General features: G+C 42.8%; 1 protein-coding gene across 2 annotated transcripts in view; it reads left to right on the top strand.

The window, feature by feature from the left end:
* Positions 1-13,690: 13,690 nt before the first annotated feature.
* The window catches only part of mast1a (microtubule associated serine/threonine kinase 1a), a 120,601-nt gene continuing 118,769 nt past the window's right edge, over positions 13,691-15,522 (top strand). Inside the window, exon 1 of one of the 2 annotated variants that reach the window (XM_037543213.1) lies at positions 13,691-13,908. In XM_037543213.1, coding sequence (XP_037399110.1) covers positions 13,843-13,908 — 66 coding nt within the window. In that variant the 5' untranslated portion in view covers positions 13,691-13,842. Of the gene's footprint in view, positions 13,945-15,522 lie in introns of both variants that reach the window. The other variant, XM_037543212.1, reaches the window with a different exon arrangement.

Below are 15,522 nucleotides of genomic sequence, written 5' to 3'. Positions count from 1 at the left end.
GTTATATTACATATGACAAATATAAAAGTGCGTATGTCTAGCTCTGTCTTTCAGTTTACATTGATTTTGAGGATTAAAAGTATCTGATATGAAATATGCAACTAAATTTGAAAAAATAAAGCCTGTCTTATTGTGTGTCAGAGTTTTAGAACTCAGCATGAATCCAAGAGGATTGAAAATCAATAAAAAACAAGCCTGGCTTATGCTGATTGTTTATTTTTGCTCATAATAAGAATGAATCACCATCAGAATTATTGCACTTTCAGCTCACAGACAATCCAGTATAACAATTTCTGAAAAGATAACTATCACTGCACTTGTTTTTAACATCTCTTTAATTAAAAAGCATGCAAACTTTTGCAGGCGCTAGGTAAATTGTTGATCAGAAATGCCCAAATTTCGTGAGGATATCAAATTTCTGTTAGCATTTAGATGGCAAATAATGGCATATCTGAGTAGCCCAGGGTCCCCTGAAAATAACATGGTATGTGTGACTGTCTCATGTAAATGCTTTATAATTGTAATTGACCCAAAAATATACCAAAAAAAAAAATCCCAACAGTTCTAGGGTTCTAAAGAGAACAAGATCTAATCTGGGGATCAGAATAGAAAAGGCCCTTGAAGGCTTTATTAGTCATCATGTGATGAATCTATATTGAGTCATGCTTGAAGTGAAGGCACCGTTACCATGCTGTAAATAACCAAGCAATCCAGGCAACAGTAGGTCACTAAGGTGACGAAGGCTTGGCAAGGCATTAATCCCATTGTGTGTCTGACTGTCTGTTTCCGGGCTGAAGACCCAGTTCCTCTACTGCTCAGCCCATCAGTTGCGATAATTAGATTAGACGTACTTTTCCGCTTCTCGTTATATCAAGAATACTTTGCCTCTGTGGGAAGTCTTTGTTCTCTTTTACATTTGGGTGTAGAAGCTATAATGATGTCATCAGCTAATGTTCATTTTGTTGCTGTTTGAGATCAGACGATGAATCAAAGGAGTTTTCCAGCATTTTTCAACCTCATTTTTGATCGGCTGCATCCGGTGATCATTTCCCTATACTTACAAAAGAGCAGAACCTGTTACTCAGAGCACATTTGCAATGGAACCCAGTGGGAAGTTGCTGAAAACATTTGATTATATGAAAAATTTAAGGAATACTCCAGCTCTGTGTGTGAAAAACCTCCAGTGTCCAGGGGTCCCATATTGGCTGGCTACTCCAGCTCCAGTTCATGCACCATAGCGGTGCTGATGATAGCTGTAATATCAACAAAATGTTTGGTTTAGCGATTCTTCTTTTGAAAGAAGAATTGTTCTGTTCTTGTTTGGCTCTTAATACACTTTCGCTGAGATCTTACATCTCCTCCCCGAGGTACGCCAGGCTATGATTGACTAACTGAGTGAACCAATATGCTACAACTCCACCCAGACAATGTAGTGCTGCATCTGTAGTTAGTTAGTGATCCTAGTCTGACAGCAGGACAATTTCACCTCCACATTAAACCCATCCATGCAGTGAAACACCAACATAAACACTAGTGAAGGCACACACACTAGGGGCAGTGAACACACTTGCCCAGAGAGGTGGGTAGCCCTATCCTTGGCGACTGGGGAGCTGTTTGGGGTTAGGTGCCTTGCTCAAAGGCACATCCTGTCATGTCCTGTTGGCTTAGGGGGTCGAATCAGTAACCTCCAGCCTATGACTGCCCCTGAATTCCCCCCTTCATGGTTTTCAGAGGTCCCCCCAGAATTTTGATTTTGAGACATTCAGGGGGTCCAAAACGCGAATTAGACAGTCCTGGACCCCTAAGGACCCCCATGTATTTCACAGCTCGCTCCAGCATCTTTTAACCTAAGCTTTATCTGCCGGATCTGTTTCACATGAGCAGTTACCTCACATGACAATGTCCCTATTGTGGAGGGAAAACCTGTTGATTCTAAAGATTCAGCACCTGCCCATTGACCTCTATTACAAGTGTTTTGAGTCAACTGGTTTTTGGTCATTTTGTAAGTATAGAGAAACGAAATTATTGTCCATGCTAATCGACCGCATGCTACAGATGCAGCAGATAGAGAATCGGTTAAAAAAACGCTGAAGAATTCCTTCAAAAGCAAAGGTCAAACCGTCAGGATAAGCAGGGACAGTCACACCACAACTAAGTCAGTAATCCCCATTATAAACACAGAAGAGATCACTAAGCCGATTAGCCCTTTGATTATGGGGACGCTTACGTTGTGCAGTTGATGCATTAAGCAGTGATTGGTTAAATGGCTGTGCTCGGACGGCTTGCTGTACATAACTGATTCCATTAAGCTGCATTTTGGCACGGGCTATAAACTGCCCATCATCTCTATGGTCAGCTCCATTTGTAGGTGTCTGAAATGTCTGAGACCTAAATGACAAAAGGAGACTGGAATACAGTGAGTCAGCTAAACTGCAGCCAAATAAATTCACTGCATGAGTCTAGCTGCAAATGGAAACTCAGACGAGCTCATTCAGCAGCACTTCAAGCTCTGAAGCAACAAACTTTAAAGGAACAGCTTGGAGGAAAAGACGAGTTTCTTGAGACTAAATGGTAGAAAAGTACACACCCCTCCACAAAAATGTCTTTAAAAATATGCCTTTATTCCAAAACTATCATAAAATAATGTCTCAGGTGTCTGGCACTGCATTCATAAGCCTTTAATACAATAACATTCTCTGAGGGAGCTTTTAGAGGTGGATGTCTGGTTCCTGTCACCACCACTGTGAACAATTCTGACTAGAGTAAGTTCCTCTAGAGCGGAGCATTTCACACAAAACCACTCTGAATGACTTTGTTTACATCTTACACATGAAATCATGTAGACGTTTAGAAAAATCAGCGACATCAACACCAAACTAAGTGCCAAAATTTATACTTCAATTGCCACCACTACTGTTTTTACAACTTGTTGTCTGAACAATGTTGACCACTTAAGCTCCACCTTCACAAGGTGTTGGACTGGTTTAGAATAATAAGCCTAATAAGTCTACATTTCCGCCCACATTTATGTCTCATGGTTTTCCACAGATGTTCTCATTACAAGATCACATCAAGCCCTGTGAGATAATGGCTGTGTTGACATGCAAAGATTCTTGCCAATACGATTGAATACATTCTGATTATAGATTTAGGCTGAGGTGTTTATATTCTCGCTCTACACAACAATCTGATGAGAATCTCTGCTTATATGCTCACTACAAGTACTTATGCTCATGCGCAGAGGAAGACGTCGTGCTCTGAGACACAGAAGCTGGACGTCTGTCCCACCGCCGTCTTTTAAAGCTCAGAGCATGGACTTCGTCTCCTCTGCAGACCAGTTTCAGCTCCGCCGTGTCGAACGGTATAAACTTTCATTATGACCTGACGCCCATGCGCAGAACATGTACTTAAACTTTCCGATAGGGAACGTAATCAGATACAGGTGTTTGCACAGATATTATTCTTTTATTTAACTGATTATTTACAGGATTACCCACCTTATTCAATCGGATAAAAATAGTATTCTGAATGCCTTTGATGGCTATTCCGATTGAAGTGTGTACATGAACATATTGTATTCCGATTGAGCTATTCGGATTATTAACGGATTATCAGGCTGCATGTAAACATGGCGTATGTGTCACGCAATGTCAGAAACCAGTCTGTTTGAGATTACCTAACAAGGTTTGAGGTCAATGTGGTGATGTAGTCATACAGTTTGCTAATACATAATGATAATTTGTGAGGTATAAGATTCCATTAATTGTTAGCCCATTAGCTCCGTTGCTTAACATGTCTTGGCCGACAGAAAGGAAAATCATTTTGCGCTGAACTGTCTCTTTAAATGTGGCCCTTTCCTGTTTCCATTCTTGTAGTTACTTCTATTTACCAATAGAGGTCACTGTTTGCATTAGGAAGACTCTGAGCACGAACCAGGGGTTTCCTGTGTCAGTCCTGGGGCTCTGCTCTGCACATTTTTGTGTTTTCCCCATTCTAATACACCTGACCCAGCACACCAGGAGCTGGTTAATTAGGTCTACGTTGAATCAGGTGTTGCTAAATGAGAGAAGGCCTAAACATGTGCAGTCCTCAAGACTCGGGTTGGCACCAGCTGGCATAAACATCACATTAACATCTGTGAAATCACCCTTCTCTTTTCTTTCCTCTCTTCCCCTTCTACACCTCCCCTACTCAACTAAGCCCTCCTCTCCTTTCCTCTCTCCTCCACGCTCCTCATCGCTCCTTCGTCCTCACCTTCTCTGCAGCATCCTCCGTCCCCGTGGATAACACTCTTCTATTTTATTCAATGGCTGCCAGGCTTTGACCCACTTCTGTGTGAGGTAGTGAGGAATGATCTCAGAAGGGAATGCAGGGAAAGGAATGCTGTTCACTGAGCATCATTAGGGCAGTAAATTAATCCATATCAGCCTTTCTTCCACTCATCATTGCATTGCTAGAATAGGACTAGCAACTGTGCATTATGTTCACTGGTAGAAAAGCCACCAGCAAAACCAGCATATGTTGGATTTCGGATACTGGACCAGCAAAAGCAAGCCTAAACCAGTTTACCAGCTGTGCTGTTTTTAGCAGGGTTTGGAAAAGAAATCAAATTTACACAGCCCCAACAACATGTAGTCAAACTGGTTGACATATTTGGTGTCTGAAGGTAGCTTGTTTGTTTCTACAAGGGGAGTAGTAGTAGTAGTAGTAGAGTAGTAGTAGTAGTAGTAGTAGTAGTAGTAGAGTAGTAGTAGTAGTAGAGTAGTAGTAGTAGAGTAGTAGTAGTAGTAGTAGTAGAGTAGTAGTAGTAGTAGAGTAGTAGTCGTAGTAGTAGAGTAGTAGTAGTAGAGTAGTAGTAGTAGTAGTAGAGTAGTAGTAGTAGTAGTAGTAGTAGTAGTAGAGTAGTAGTAGAGTAGTAGTAGTAGTAGAGTAGTAGTAGAGTAGTAGTAGTAGTAGTAGTAGAGTAGTAGTAGTAGAGTAGTAGTAGAGTAGTAGTAGTAGTAGTAGTAGTAGAGTAGTAGTAGATTAGTAGTAGTAGTAGTAGTAATAATAATAGGGCAGCACGGTGGCGTGGTGGGTAGCGCTGTCACCTCACAGCCTGGGTTCGATTCCCCGGCCGGGTGACCGGTGTCCTCTCTGTGTGGAGTTTGCATGTTCTCCCCGTGCCTGCGTGGGTTTCCTCCAGGTTCTCCGGTTTCCTCGCATGCAGTCAGGCCAATTGGAGATGCTAAATTGCCCCTGTGTGTGAGTGACTGTCTGTGTCTGTCTGTCTGCCCTGCGATGGACTGGCGACCTGTCCAGGGTGTATCCTGCCTTCCGCCCGATGACCGCTGGGATAGGCTCCAGCACCCCCCCGCGACCCTGACAGAGAAGCGGCTTAGAAAATGGATGGATGGAAATAATAATAGTAATAAACTATCATGTTTGTATAGCGCTTTTCTAGGACCCAAAGACGCTTACAGATTACAATTAGTGGCACAAGAAACAAAATACATAAGACCATACAAATAGTTCAGACAGCAGAGACAGAGATATATAATCACATCACAGATCATGAACTAACATGAACAATAATAGCTCAGGATGGAGGAGGTCATATGCAAGACAGAACAGATGTATTTTAAGCTTGGATGTAAGTGAGGACAGAGAATCAGACGGCTGAATATGAGAAGAGCGAGCGTTCCGGAGGTACAGAGCTACCCTGGAAAACGCACCTAAGGTGTGGAGTTTAGAGGAGGGAATGGTAAGCAGACCAGCAGTGATGTAGACTAGTGTATCTAGAAAATAATGGAAGCTTATATTTCTCCAGTTAGCACTGCTAAACTGCTTATCTGGGTTTCCAACTGAAGCGCTGTCCTTATCAACAGGAGATCATAAACTCGATCCCCGGTGACGTCTTACTGTGAGTCTAAGAGAGCGTCATTGTCCTCACTTTCACTCCCCCATCAATCAGCGTGATGACAGCTGTCTGTTAGATCATGTAACAAGCAGTTAGCACTCTCCTCCAAGCGTGTTGAACTGTCCAGTGATATGGACAAGCTTGAAGAGGCCTGCTAATGTTTTTGCTATGTGGCTTATTTATGGTCTTTTTTAGATTGCAGTAGGTCATACAGGGTCAGTAGGTTTATTTGAAATGACTGAAAAACCTGACAGTTTGAGACTAAATTGTAGTAATTTCTGTAAGCAGTGTTAACTAATGAGGTATTCGTTTTCATTACTTGCTAGCCACATTAGGCTTATAGCCCCAGGGAAAAATTAATGAAGCAAACTTCAGACAAACATCTCTTCTTGGCTGAGCGACTTCATTTAAGGTGAAGGCAGGTTTGCTAAACTCTAAAACACTTTTTTGGTCATTTTCGTGTTAAAATGCGTCTTCAACCAATTTGAATTTTTTCATATTTTATGGTAGAGAGACAAATAAAGAGAGAGAGAAATAGAGAAAGAGAGAGAAATAGAGAGAGAAAGAGAGAAATAGAGAGAGAAAGAGAAATAGAGAGAGAAATAGAGATAGAGAGAGAAAGAGAGAAATAGAGAGAGAGAAATAGAGTGAGAAAGAGAGAAATAGAGTGAGAAAGAGAAATAGAGAGAGAAATAGAGAGAAAGAGAGAAATAGAGTGAGAAAGAGAGAAATAGAGTGAGAAAGAGAAATAGAGAGAGAAATAGAGAGAAAGAGAGAAATAGAGAGAGAGAAATAGAGAGAGAAAGAGAGAAATAGAGTGAGAAAGAGAGAGAGAGAAATAGAGAGAGAGAGAGAGAAATAGAGAGAGAGAGAGAAATAGAGTGAGAAAGAGAGAAATAGAGAGAGAAATAGAGAGAGAAATAGAGAGAGAGAGAGAGAAATAGAGAGAGAAAGAGAGAAATAGAGAGAGAAAGAGAGAAATAGAGAGAGACAGAAAAAGAGAGAGAGAAATAGAGAGAGAAAGAGAGAAATAGAGAGGGAGAAAGAGAGAGTGAGAAATAGAGAGAGAGCGAGAGAGAAAGAGAGAGAGAGAAAGGCAGAACAATTAAGAGCCACTATGTGTGTGCGGGTGTTCCTAGAATAATAGCTCAATCCTCTGCCCATCTGTTTAGGGTCTACAGTCGGCCGCTGTGGCTCAGAAGTGTCCCTCCGGTTCTAATGGTTTTATCCCCGCTGCCAGATATAGTGTTGTGTCTAAAAATGCTCTGTTAATGCGGGACCAGGGTTTCTAAAGCTGTCTCGAGCATTCTTCTTTTGATGACATCATTACTCTGGGCTTGGGTGTCTATTATCTCTTATTGACCTGTATCTCTCAATGCTGCAGCCCACTTTATCCTCCCTTGGCACGGAGTCTGTGTAATTCAGACACACACACACATGTAGCCCTGACCATTTGCTGTGCTCTTTTCAGAAACAGGCCATGAAAGTCAACTCTCCAGCTTTAAGAAGAAATGACTGGTTCTCTCAGTTTAACAGTCCACACCAGCACACACACACTCACTGGCAACTTTATTAGGTACTGTTCAGTTGCTTGTTAACACAAATAGCTGATCAGCCAATCACACGGCTGCAACTCGGTGCATTTAGGCATGTAGAGGTGGTCAAGACAACTTGCTGAAGTGCAGCCTGAGCATCAGAACGGGGAAGAAAGGGGATTTAAGTGACTTTGAACATGGCGTGGTTGTTGGTGCCAGACGGGCTGGTCTGAGTGTTTCAGTAACTGCTGATCTACTGGGATTTTCACGCACTACCATCTCTATGGTTTACAGAGAACGGTCCAAAAAAGAGGAAATATCCAGTGAGCTGCAGTTGTGTGAACGAAAATGTAGGGAGAGAGTTGTGCATCCTGACAGCCTGGTGGATGAAGCTGTCCCCCAGTCTGCTGGCCCTGGCCCAGAGACTCCAGTCTTCTCCCTGATGGCAGCAGGCTGAAGAAGCTGTGTAGTGGGTGAGTGTGATCACCTGCCATGCAGAGGGTTTTCCGGGAGCTGTATATCTCTTGGAGGGAGGGGAGGGAGGTGCCAACGATCTTCTCAACAGCTCTCACGATGTGCTTGAGTGTCTTGCGGCAGGACACAGTGCAGCTGGTCAGGATGCTCTCGATGGTACCTCTGTAGAAGGTGCACATGATGGGGGGCTGGGGCTCTGGCTCTTTTCAGTTTGCGGAGGAAGTAGAGGCACTGATGAGCCCTTCTGGCCAGTGATGGAGCCCAGGAGAGGTCCTCTGTTGATGGTCAGAGAAGCACGCTGGGTGCACGTTCTCCTGGAGTTCACAACAGTCTACTTCATCTTCTCAATGATCAGATGGAGATTGTTGTGTCTACACCACAAGGCCTCCTGTAGTTTGTTTCATCGTTGTTGTTGCCGAGACCCACAACGGTCGTATCGTCCTGCGTTTCCAAGGCCCTATATTCTCGGGATCCTATGGTCTCTCATTAAAATTGCCATGGGTAATAACTCCTGTGTTCCCATTGTCGGGACCAAAGGGCTCCCCGTCCTCCGCTCTGAAGTACCTGACGATGTGGAAAAACGTTTCTAATTAATAAAAGTTAAAAACAGTTCTATTGGTAACCAAGGTGATTTCAGGATGTATCAAAAAAGGTGGTTCGCTTTTCTTTAATGTTTGCAAGAACGCGCTTTCAGTCTTTTTAACTTGCTACCCATTTTTTACATTAGAGAACAGATTAAACTAAAACTAAAACTTAGAACTGTTTTTTCTAGCTTTCTTAGGAAGAACATATATTTTTTATATACTTCCCTTATCCTGGCTCACTAGGTCATCTTGACCAAGTGTTGGGTGGTTTCCTCATTAATTTTGATTTATGGGCTAGCTTGTACCGGCTCTTATCTATTTCGCTCACTAGTGGCTGGCTTGTTTTCGCTGAATGTGCAGCGTTTCTCAGGCTCCTAGTCCAGGTGCACTGTCAAAGATCTCTTTCATAACCTACACTATCTGCTCCTGGAGCGGAAAGCCCATATTTGGAAGTGTTGGGTCTACTGTTCCGGCAAATGGGTCTGATTCTCTCTGGGTCTGTTTCTCTATTTAATGCTCATAACTCTGTGTTTAATCATTTCTAAGTTAATGATTATTACAAAACTTTTATTAAAAGGTGATTTAAGGACATATTTCTTCAAAAACTCCCCACACCATGTTATCTCAATCATGGTTCCTCAGCATTAAAATGACAGTAGTTTAATGACCTCTGCTATATACAAGCAGACATATTCTGATGCTACATGCTCAGTAAATAATGCCTAATAGACTCCAAGGAACATGAATGAGGATTTTCAGCTATAGGCAGCATTTAAATACTTTCACTCTATGAAAGTTGGAAGGAACGGTTTGCAGGAGTCTGTTGACAAAGCCTAAAACATTGCAACTCATTAGCCATACATTAACCACTGTAGCAGGTTCGGTAATCTATCAAGCTGGCACAGAGGGGGAAGAGAATAAATTAGTAGGGGGTTCTAATAAAGTGGATGGGATGTTTCATTTGTGTTTTTTTTTTTTTTTAATGTGTGCTGTAACACAGTGGAAAGCAGTTATGAAGCTGGAAACCTGGCTGGAACACGCTAACATAGCTATCAGCTACAAGTTAATAAGGCTTGTTGAAACCAGTTAGCATGATGTCAGTGACAGTTGGTCCTTCTAGCTTTCATACATTATTAGACACCATAGCATGTGAGGTAATCTCCGAAGCTGTGATTTCAGGCAGAAGCTGTGAAGGAGAATAAATGAATGTTCTCTGTTCCATTTGTGTCTTACTGCTGTAACCACAGCGCAGGCCTTGTTAAACGAAAACCAACCACAGCTGAACACCTGAGACCGCTAAAAACTGATCGACTTCACTTGATGTGTTAATGAACGCTGGTTCGCATGATTCCATTGACACAGACTGAACGACACTCACTCGCAGCTTCCATATTTTGCTATAAGCCGCTGTAGCATATGTAAGGCAGCCTCTGAAGCTGCCTCGTCAGGCAGAAAAAACAATGTCTCTGTGATGGAGGATGGAAGAGAGATTAATGTGTGATATACATTATTCAGGCTTCACACCAACGTGGGTGGAATTGATATGCACTTCCAGTGTTCTGCGCAGGGCTCCAGAGGGCATCTGTCATTTTCTTTTCTTGTTCTACCATCAGTTGCTTTGTTATGAGGCTTAGGCCTAATAACAGACGTGTGAGAGGAGTTCGTTTTGTTGTGTCTTCTTTTTTTATGTCATCGATGCTGCTGACTTTGTGTTTTGACTCGTTTTCTGCTTCCAACAGTTTCCACAGAAGACAAGCGTTTGATTGCAGATGCCTGGTGGGTGCAGTTCTGTGTGTATGGCTGATTACAGTCTACTCTCCTGGGTCTGAGTGTGGGATGTCACATAAATAACACTTTATAGAAGTGTGTGATTGTGGAGGGTAAAAATGTGCTATATGATGAGATCTTGCACAGCTTGGAGTTAGAAACCATTATCGGATAGAATAACCAACTCAAATATAGTCTGTGGTGATATCTGAGAAGGGACGTGGGCCAGTGTGTGGGCGAGAGAGAGAAACATTGTTGTGTTCAGTTTTCAATCAAATGGTCATTAAGTAGAATTTATACATTTATTAGTGCCAAGAAAATAAAGAAGGATCTACACTTAGCAGAAAATCACATACAAAAAAAACACAAGAAAAAACATATATATATATATATATATATATATATATATATATATATATATATATATATATATAAAATATATATATATATATAGTGTGTGTGTGTGTGTACATAACCTTGTATCTCCAAAATGGTCATTTTACAGGAGAAGGAAAAACTTACTTTGCTTTTAGACTTTTTTCCAAGTAATTTTGGGCTGTTTCTTTTGGTCCATTAACCATGACATTTATGCACAACTTAAAGGGCAATAGACATTTTCAAATTATGTCAACAACTGAACAATGACAAAAAATGGAGATGCAAGGTTTTCTTTCAACAGCAGCACCCCCTATACACACACACACACACACACACACACACACATATATATATATATATATATATATATATATATATATATATATATATATATATATATATATATATATATATAATCTACACATACACACACACACAGGACATACAGTGTACTAAAACTGCGTTACTCTCAGACCCCATGGTGTAGCAATTATATTAAATAGACAGTAAATAGAAAAGGTGTGAATTTAAATAGACACTAAAAAACACTAAACACTAATTGTAAAAATAAAAATTAATTGGAGAAAAATAGAATAATAAAATAATATAAATATAAGATGGTCCTGTACTGAACACTAAAGTGACATAAGGCACATACAGATTAAGGTCTGTGGGTACAGAATGAGCTTATGGAGCAGTTTAAGTGATGAATGCGTAACAGAAAGTGATGGGTGCGTAACAGTCCCTGAGAACGTCAGAGTTCAGTACTGGGGAGTGGGGGTCAGGAAACTGTGTTTGACCAATACTGTCAGAGTTCAGTACTGGGGAGTGGGGGTCAGGAAACTGTGTTTGACCAATACTGTCAGAGTTCAGTACTGGGGAGTGGGGGTCAGGAAACTGTGTTTGACCAATACTGTCAGAGTTCAGTACTGGGGAGTGGGGGTCAGGAAACTGTGTTTGACCAATACTGTCAGAGTTCAGTACTGGGGAGTGGGGGTCAGGAAACTGTGTTTGACCAATACTGTCAGAGTTCAGTACTGGGGAGTGGGGGTCAGGAACCTGGGCAGAACTGGGGAGGGGTGGCAAAGTAGGGAGAGAGTTGAGCATCCTGACAGCCTGGTGGATGAAGCTGTTCCCCAGTCTGCTGGTCCTGGTCCAAAGACTCCACAGTCTTCTCCCTGATGGCAGCAGGCTGAAGAAGCTGTGTAGTAGGTGAGTGTGATCACCTGCCATGCAGAGGGCTTTCCGGGAGCTGTATATCACTTGGAGGGAGGGGAGGGAGGTGCCAACGATCTTCAACAGCTCTCACGATGTGCTGGCGCCATACGACATGGTGATGCAGCTGGTCAGGATGCTCTCGATGGTACCTCTGTAGATGTTGCACATGATGTGGGCTGGGACTCTGGCTTTTCTCAGTTTGCAGAGGAAGTAGAGGCCCTGATGAGCCCTTCTGGCCAGTGATGGGGCCCAGGAGAGGTCCTCTGTGATGTGCACATCCAGGAACTTGGTGCTGTTCACCTTGTCCACAGCAGCACAGAGTAAACCATAAGATCTTTATGAAAGAGTAAACCATAAGATACTAAAAGAAGTCTCTAAGAACTCCAAAATTTCACCACAGGATCTGCAGGTAACTCTTCATCAAAGGACCTGCAAGAAGCTTCTGGAACAAGGTGCTATGAACAGGGGAGTCAAAATTAAACTTGGAAAGGAAACATCTTATGATTTTATGTGTGTACAACTGTTCAAAGCTGTGTTTGCTAGTCATGTGCATAGTCTCTTCTTTGAAACAGAAGGATTTTTCTGCGTCATTCAAAACAAAGTAGTCCCTACATGCAACCAGAGGCAAACTGTGAGGGACAAATCATGGGCGGCTGCTGTTTGTGCCAAGCGCCCAGTGAGAATATCCAGCATGTTGTAGGCGGATGTCAATGCAGACAGACTACATGGCTCGCCACGACAATGTTGCCAAGGTGATCCATCATACCCTCGCCAAGAAGTTAGGGCTGTTGTTGAAGGAAGTCTCAAACTACAGTGCAAGCCTGAGCTAGTTGTAGAGCTTTACTGGGAACTGACCATCACCAAGGACCATGTGGAGCAAACTGCCCATATTTGAGCACTGAGAGGGATGCCATCATCATGGACATCTAAGTTCCCCTGGACAATAATTTTGTCCAGTCAGTTGCTGAGAAAAAGCGCAAGTACCTTCATTTTGCTGTAGAACTGCAAGACATCACTCCAGTTGTGATTACCAATGGGCTCCAAAGATCTGTGGGCTTCCACAGAGAAGCTTGTACTCAGACACTGTCAAAAGTGGACAAGGCATTAGCCGCTTTTCCACTGCGCGGTACGGCTCGACTTGACTCGACTCGCTTTTGCTACCAGCTACTTCGTTTTCCACTGTAGATGTAGTGCTCCTTCGATGTAGCTGGTCACCATAGCGACGCCAAATGAAACTGCTGTGATCTGAAGGAGATTTTGTTCAGAAGATCAGAGGATACACCAGAGTTCAGACAGCGAGACGAGACTGGTTGCTCAAAAAGGGCAGCGCAAGAGGGAACCCTAACCTGGTAGCTAATGTTAGTATATGTGTGTAGCGTTTCTCTTCGACCGGTCAGTAACCTGCAGCGTTTCTACGTCACCTTTTGGAACCGGCTCAGCTCAGCTCAGCTCTGTGAAGACACAGGTGGAACCAAAAATAGCGCCCAGTGCCAGGTGATTTGCCTAGAGTCAAGGCGAGTCAGGTGAGTCAAGCCAGTACCATGCAGTGGAAAAATGGCCTTTGATAGAAAGTTGGTTATAATGTAAAATAGCAGTAATAATAATTATTATAATAATAACAACAATAATAACAATAATAACTAAATTATTAATGAAATGAACAATTTAAACCCACCGCCTGGAGCCTGAAGGGTTAAACCTCGTGCTGGTGGGAAGTGTGTGTAGGCAGCAGCCCCTCATCACACCGCTCACACACACTTGAGCTCCATTCATGCGCGCACACGGAGCTGCATCACACGGTGGTCCACGTGGGAGTGACCTCCATCGCGCGTGCGTGCGTGTAAAGGGAGGATGCCCTACTGAGTACCACGAGGGACGGAAAGCTCGAGCCCCTCGCGTCGTGATCGGCGTGGTTTTGATGAAGACAGTGCTGACAGTCTCTGCTGAAGCACGTGCTAATGCCGGGCGGCTTTAGGTGCGCGCGGGGATGACGGAGAGGGCGCGCGAGGCGCAGGAAGAGAGCGGGATACTCGAGAGGAGGAGGAGGATGCAGGTGAGGGAGGCTGTGGACTGCAGTCTGCACTCTCGGGTCAGTCTGTGTGTGTTGTTAGCGTTCATTTCCGAGGACGTTGTTTGTTTGTTTGTTTTCTTGTTTACCTGTTTACTTGTTGGTTAAGGCTGCACCCCCAGTGGCAGTTGTTTCTTGGGGTTTTGTTTTTTTTGTGCTCTTATTTGATGGAACTGCTTGCTTTGTCAGTCAGACTACAGGCCCAGCGGCAGTGGTTTAAGCCCATTTGTTTGTTTGTTTATTTGTTTGTTTTCTTTGTTTGTTTGCTGGCACGGTGTACACTGTGTACGCTTACAACATGGTCATGCTGGTTGACCAGTGTACCAACATCCAGAACACAACATATTGCTGTTGTCGGAACAAAACCTCGTATCTCCATTTCCGTCGATTTTCAGTTTTTGACATAAGTTACCATTTTGGAGATAGAAGGTTTTGTTCCGACAGCAGCGATATGCTGGTTTTACTTCCAGTGACGTTTGTTAGTTTGTTTGTTTTCCTCGTTGCTTCTCTGTATTAAGTTTACAGTTCCTGGACAGGCCTGCTGTGACAGTCTAATGCTGGTCTGGTGCTGGTGTAGCTTTTCACCCAACATGGTCTTGCTGGTTGACCAGAATACCAGCATCCAAAACTCAACATATCGCTGCTGTCAGAAGAAAACCTTGTTCTCCAAAATAGCTTTATAGGAGAAGGAAAAAACATACTTCACTTTCAATGTAAGTCAATGGAACCAGAATTTTTCCCATGTCATTCTGGGTCATTTCTTTTAGGCCACTCATCATAAAATTTACAAACAATGTAAAGAGTAACAGATACTTTCAAATTATGTCAAAAACTGAAAAATGCCAAAAATGGAGATACAAGGTTTTCTTCCGACAGCAACGATATGCTGGTTTTATTGGTGATTAGCCATACTAGTCTATACTGGTTTCCCTAGTGGGGTTGTTTGTGGCAGTGAGATTCATGTTTAAATTCAGTGATGACTTCCAGCGATTACTGTATGTTTGCGTGTTTGCTTTTATATTTTCTTGTTTGTTGTTTCTTTGTGCCAATAAGTTACACCTAGAGTGATTGTTTATTTCAGGACTTTTTTATTTCAGGTTTTCTTTATGTGGGCCATTTTTTGTGCAGAAATGGTATCTTTTGTACTGTGCGCATGTGTGCACTGCTTGTCACTTTCACTTTCTCTCGGTGACTCAGCCACACACACACACACACACACACACACACACACACACACACACACACACACACAGTCCACAGCTGACTTTCAGCAGTAGAGTCTCTGTGGATAGCGGTAGGAGGAGCTGGCTGATTGATATTGCACCAAAACCCATTCTGTAAATCCTCCTTAACATTTACATACCACAGCACTTAAGATGCCAAGCCTTAGAAAATAAATCTCTCTCTCTCTCTCCCTCTCTCTCTCTCTCTCTCTCTCTCTCTCTCTCCCTCTCTCTCTCTCTCTCTCTCTCTCTCCCTCTCTCTCTCTCTCTCTCTCCCCCTCTCTCTCTCTCTCCCTCTCTCTCTCTCTCTCTCAGTTAGGTTTTTTGTAAGTGTGCACATCATGGCCTCTGTGATCCTCTTACCCACAAACCCTTT

Source organism: Pygocentrus nattereri, chromosome 12, assembly GCF_015220715.1.
Source record: "Pygocentrus nattereri isolate fPygNat1 chromosome 12, fPygNat1.pri, whole genome shotgun sequence".
Classification (NCBI taxonomy): Eukaryota; Metazoa; Chordata; class Actinopteri; order Characiformes; family Serrasalmidae; genus Pygocentrus; species Pygocentrus nattereri.
The sequence above is the reverse complement of the archived record's forward strand: the minus strand, read 5'-3'. Positions and strand labels throughout refer to the sequence as shown.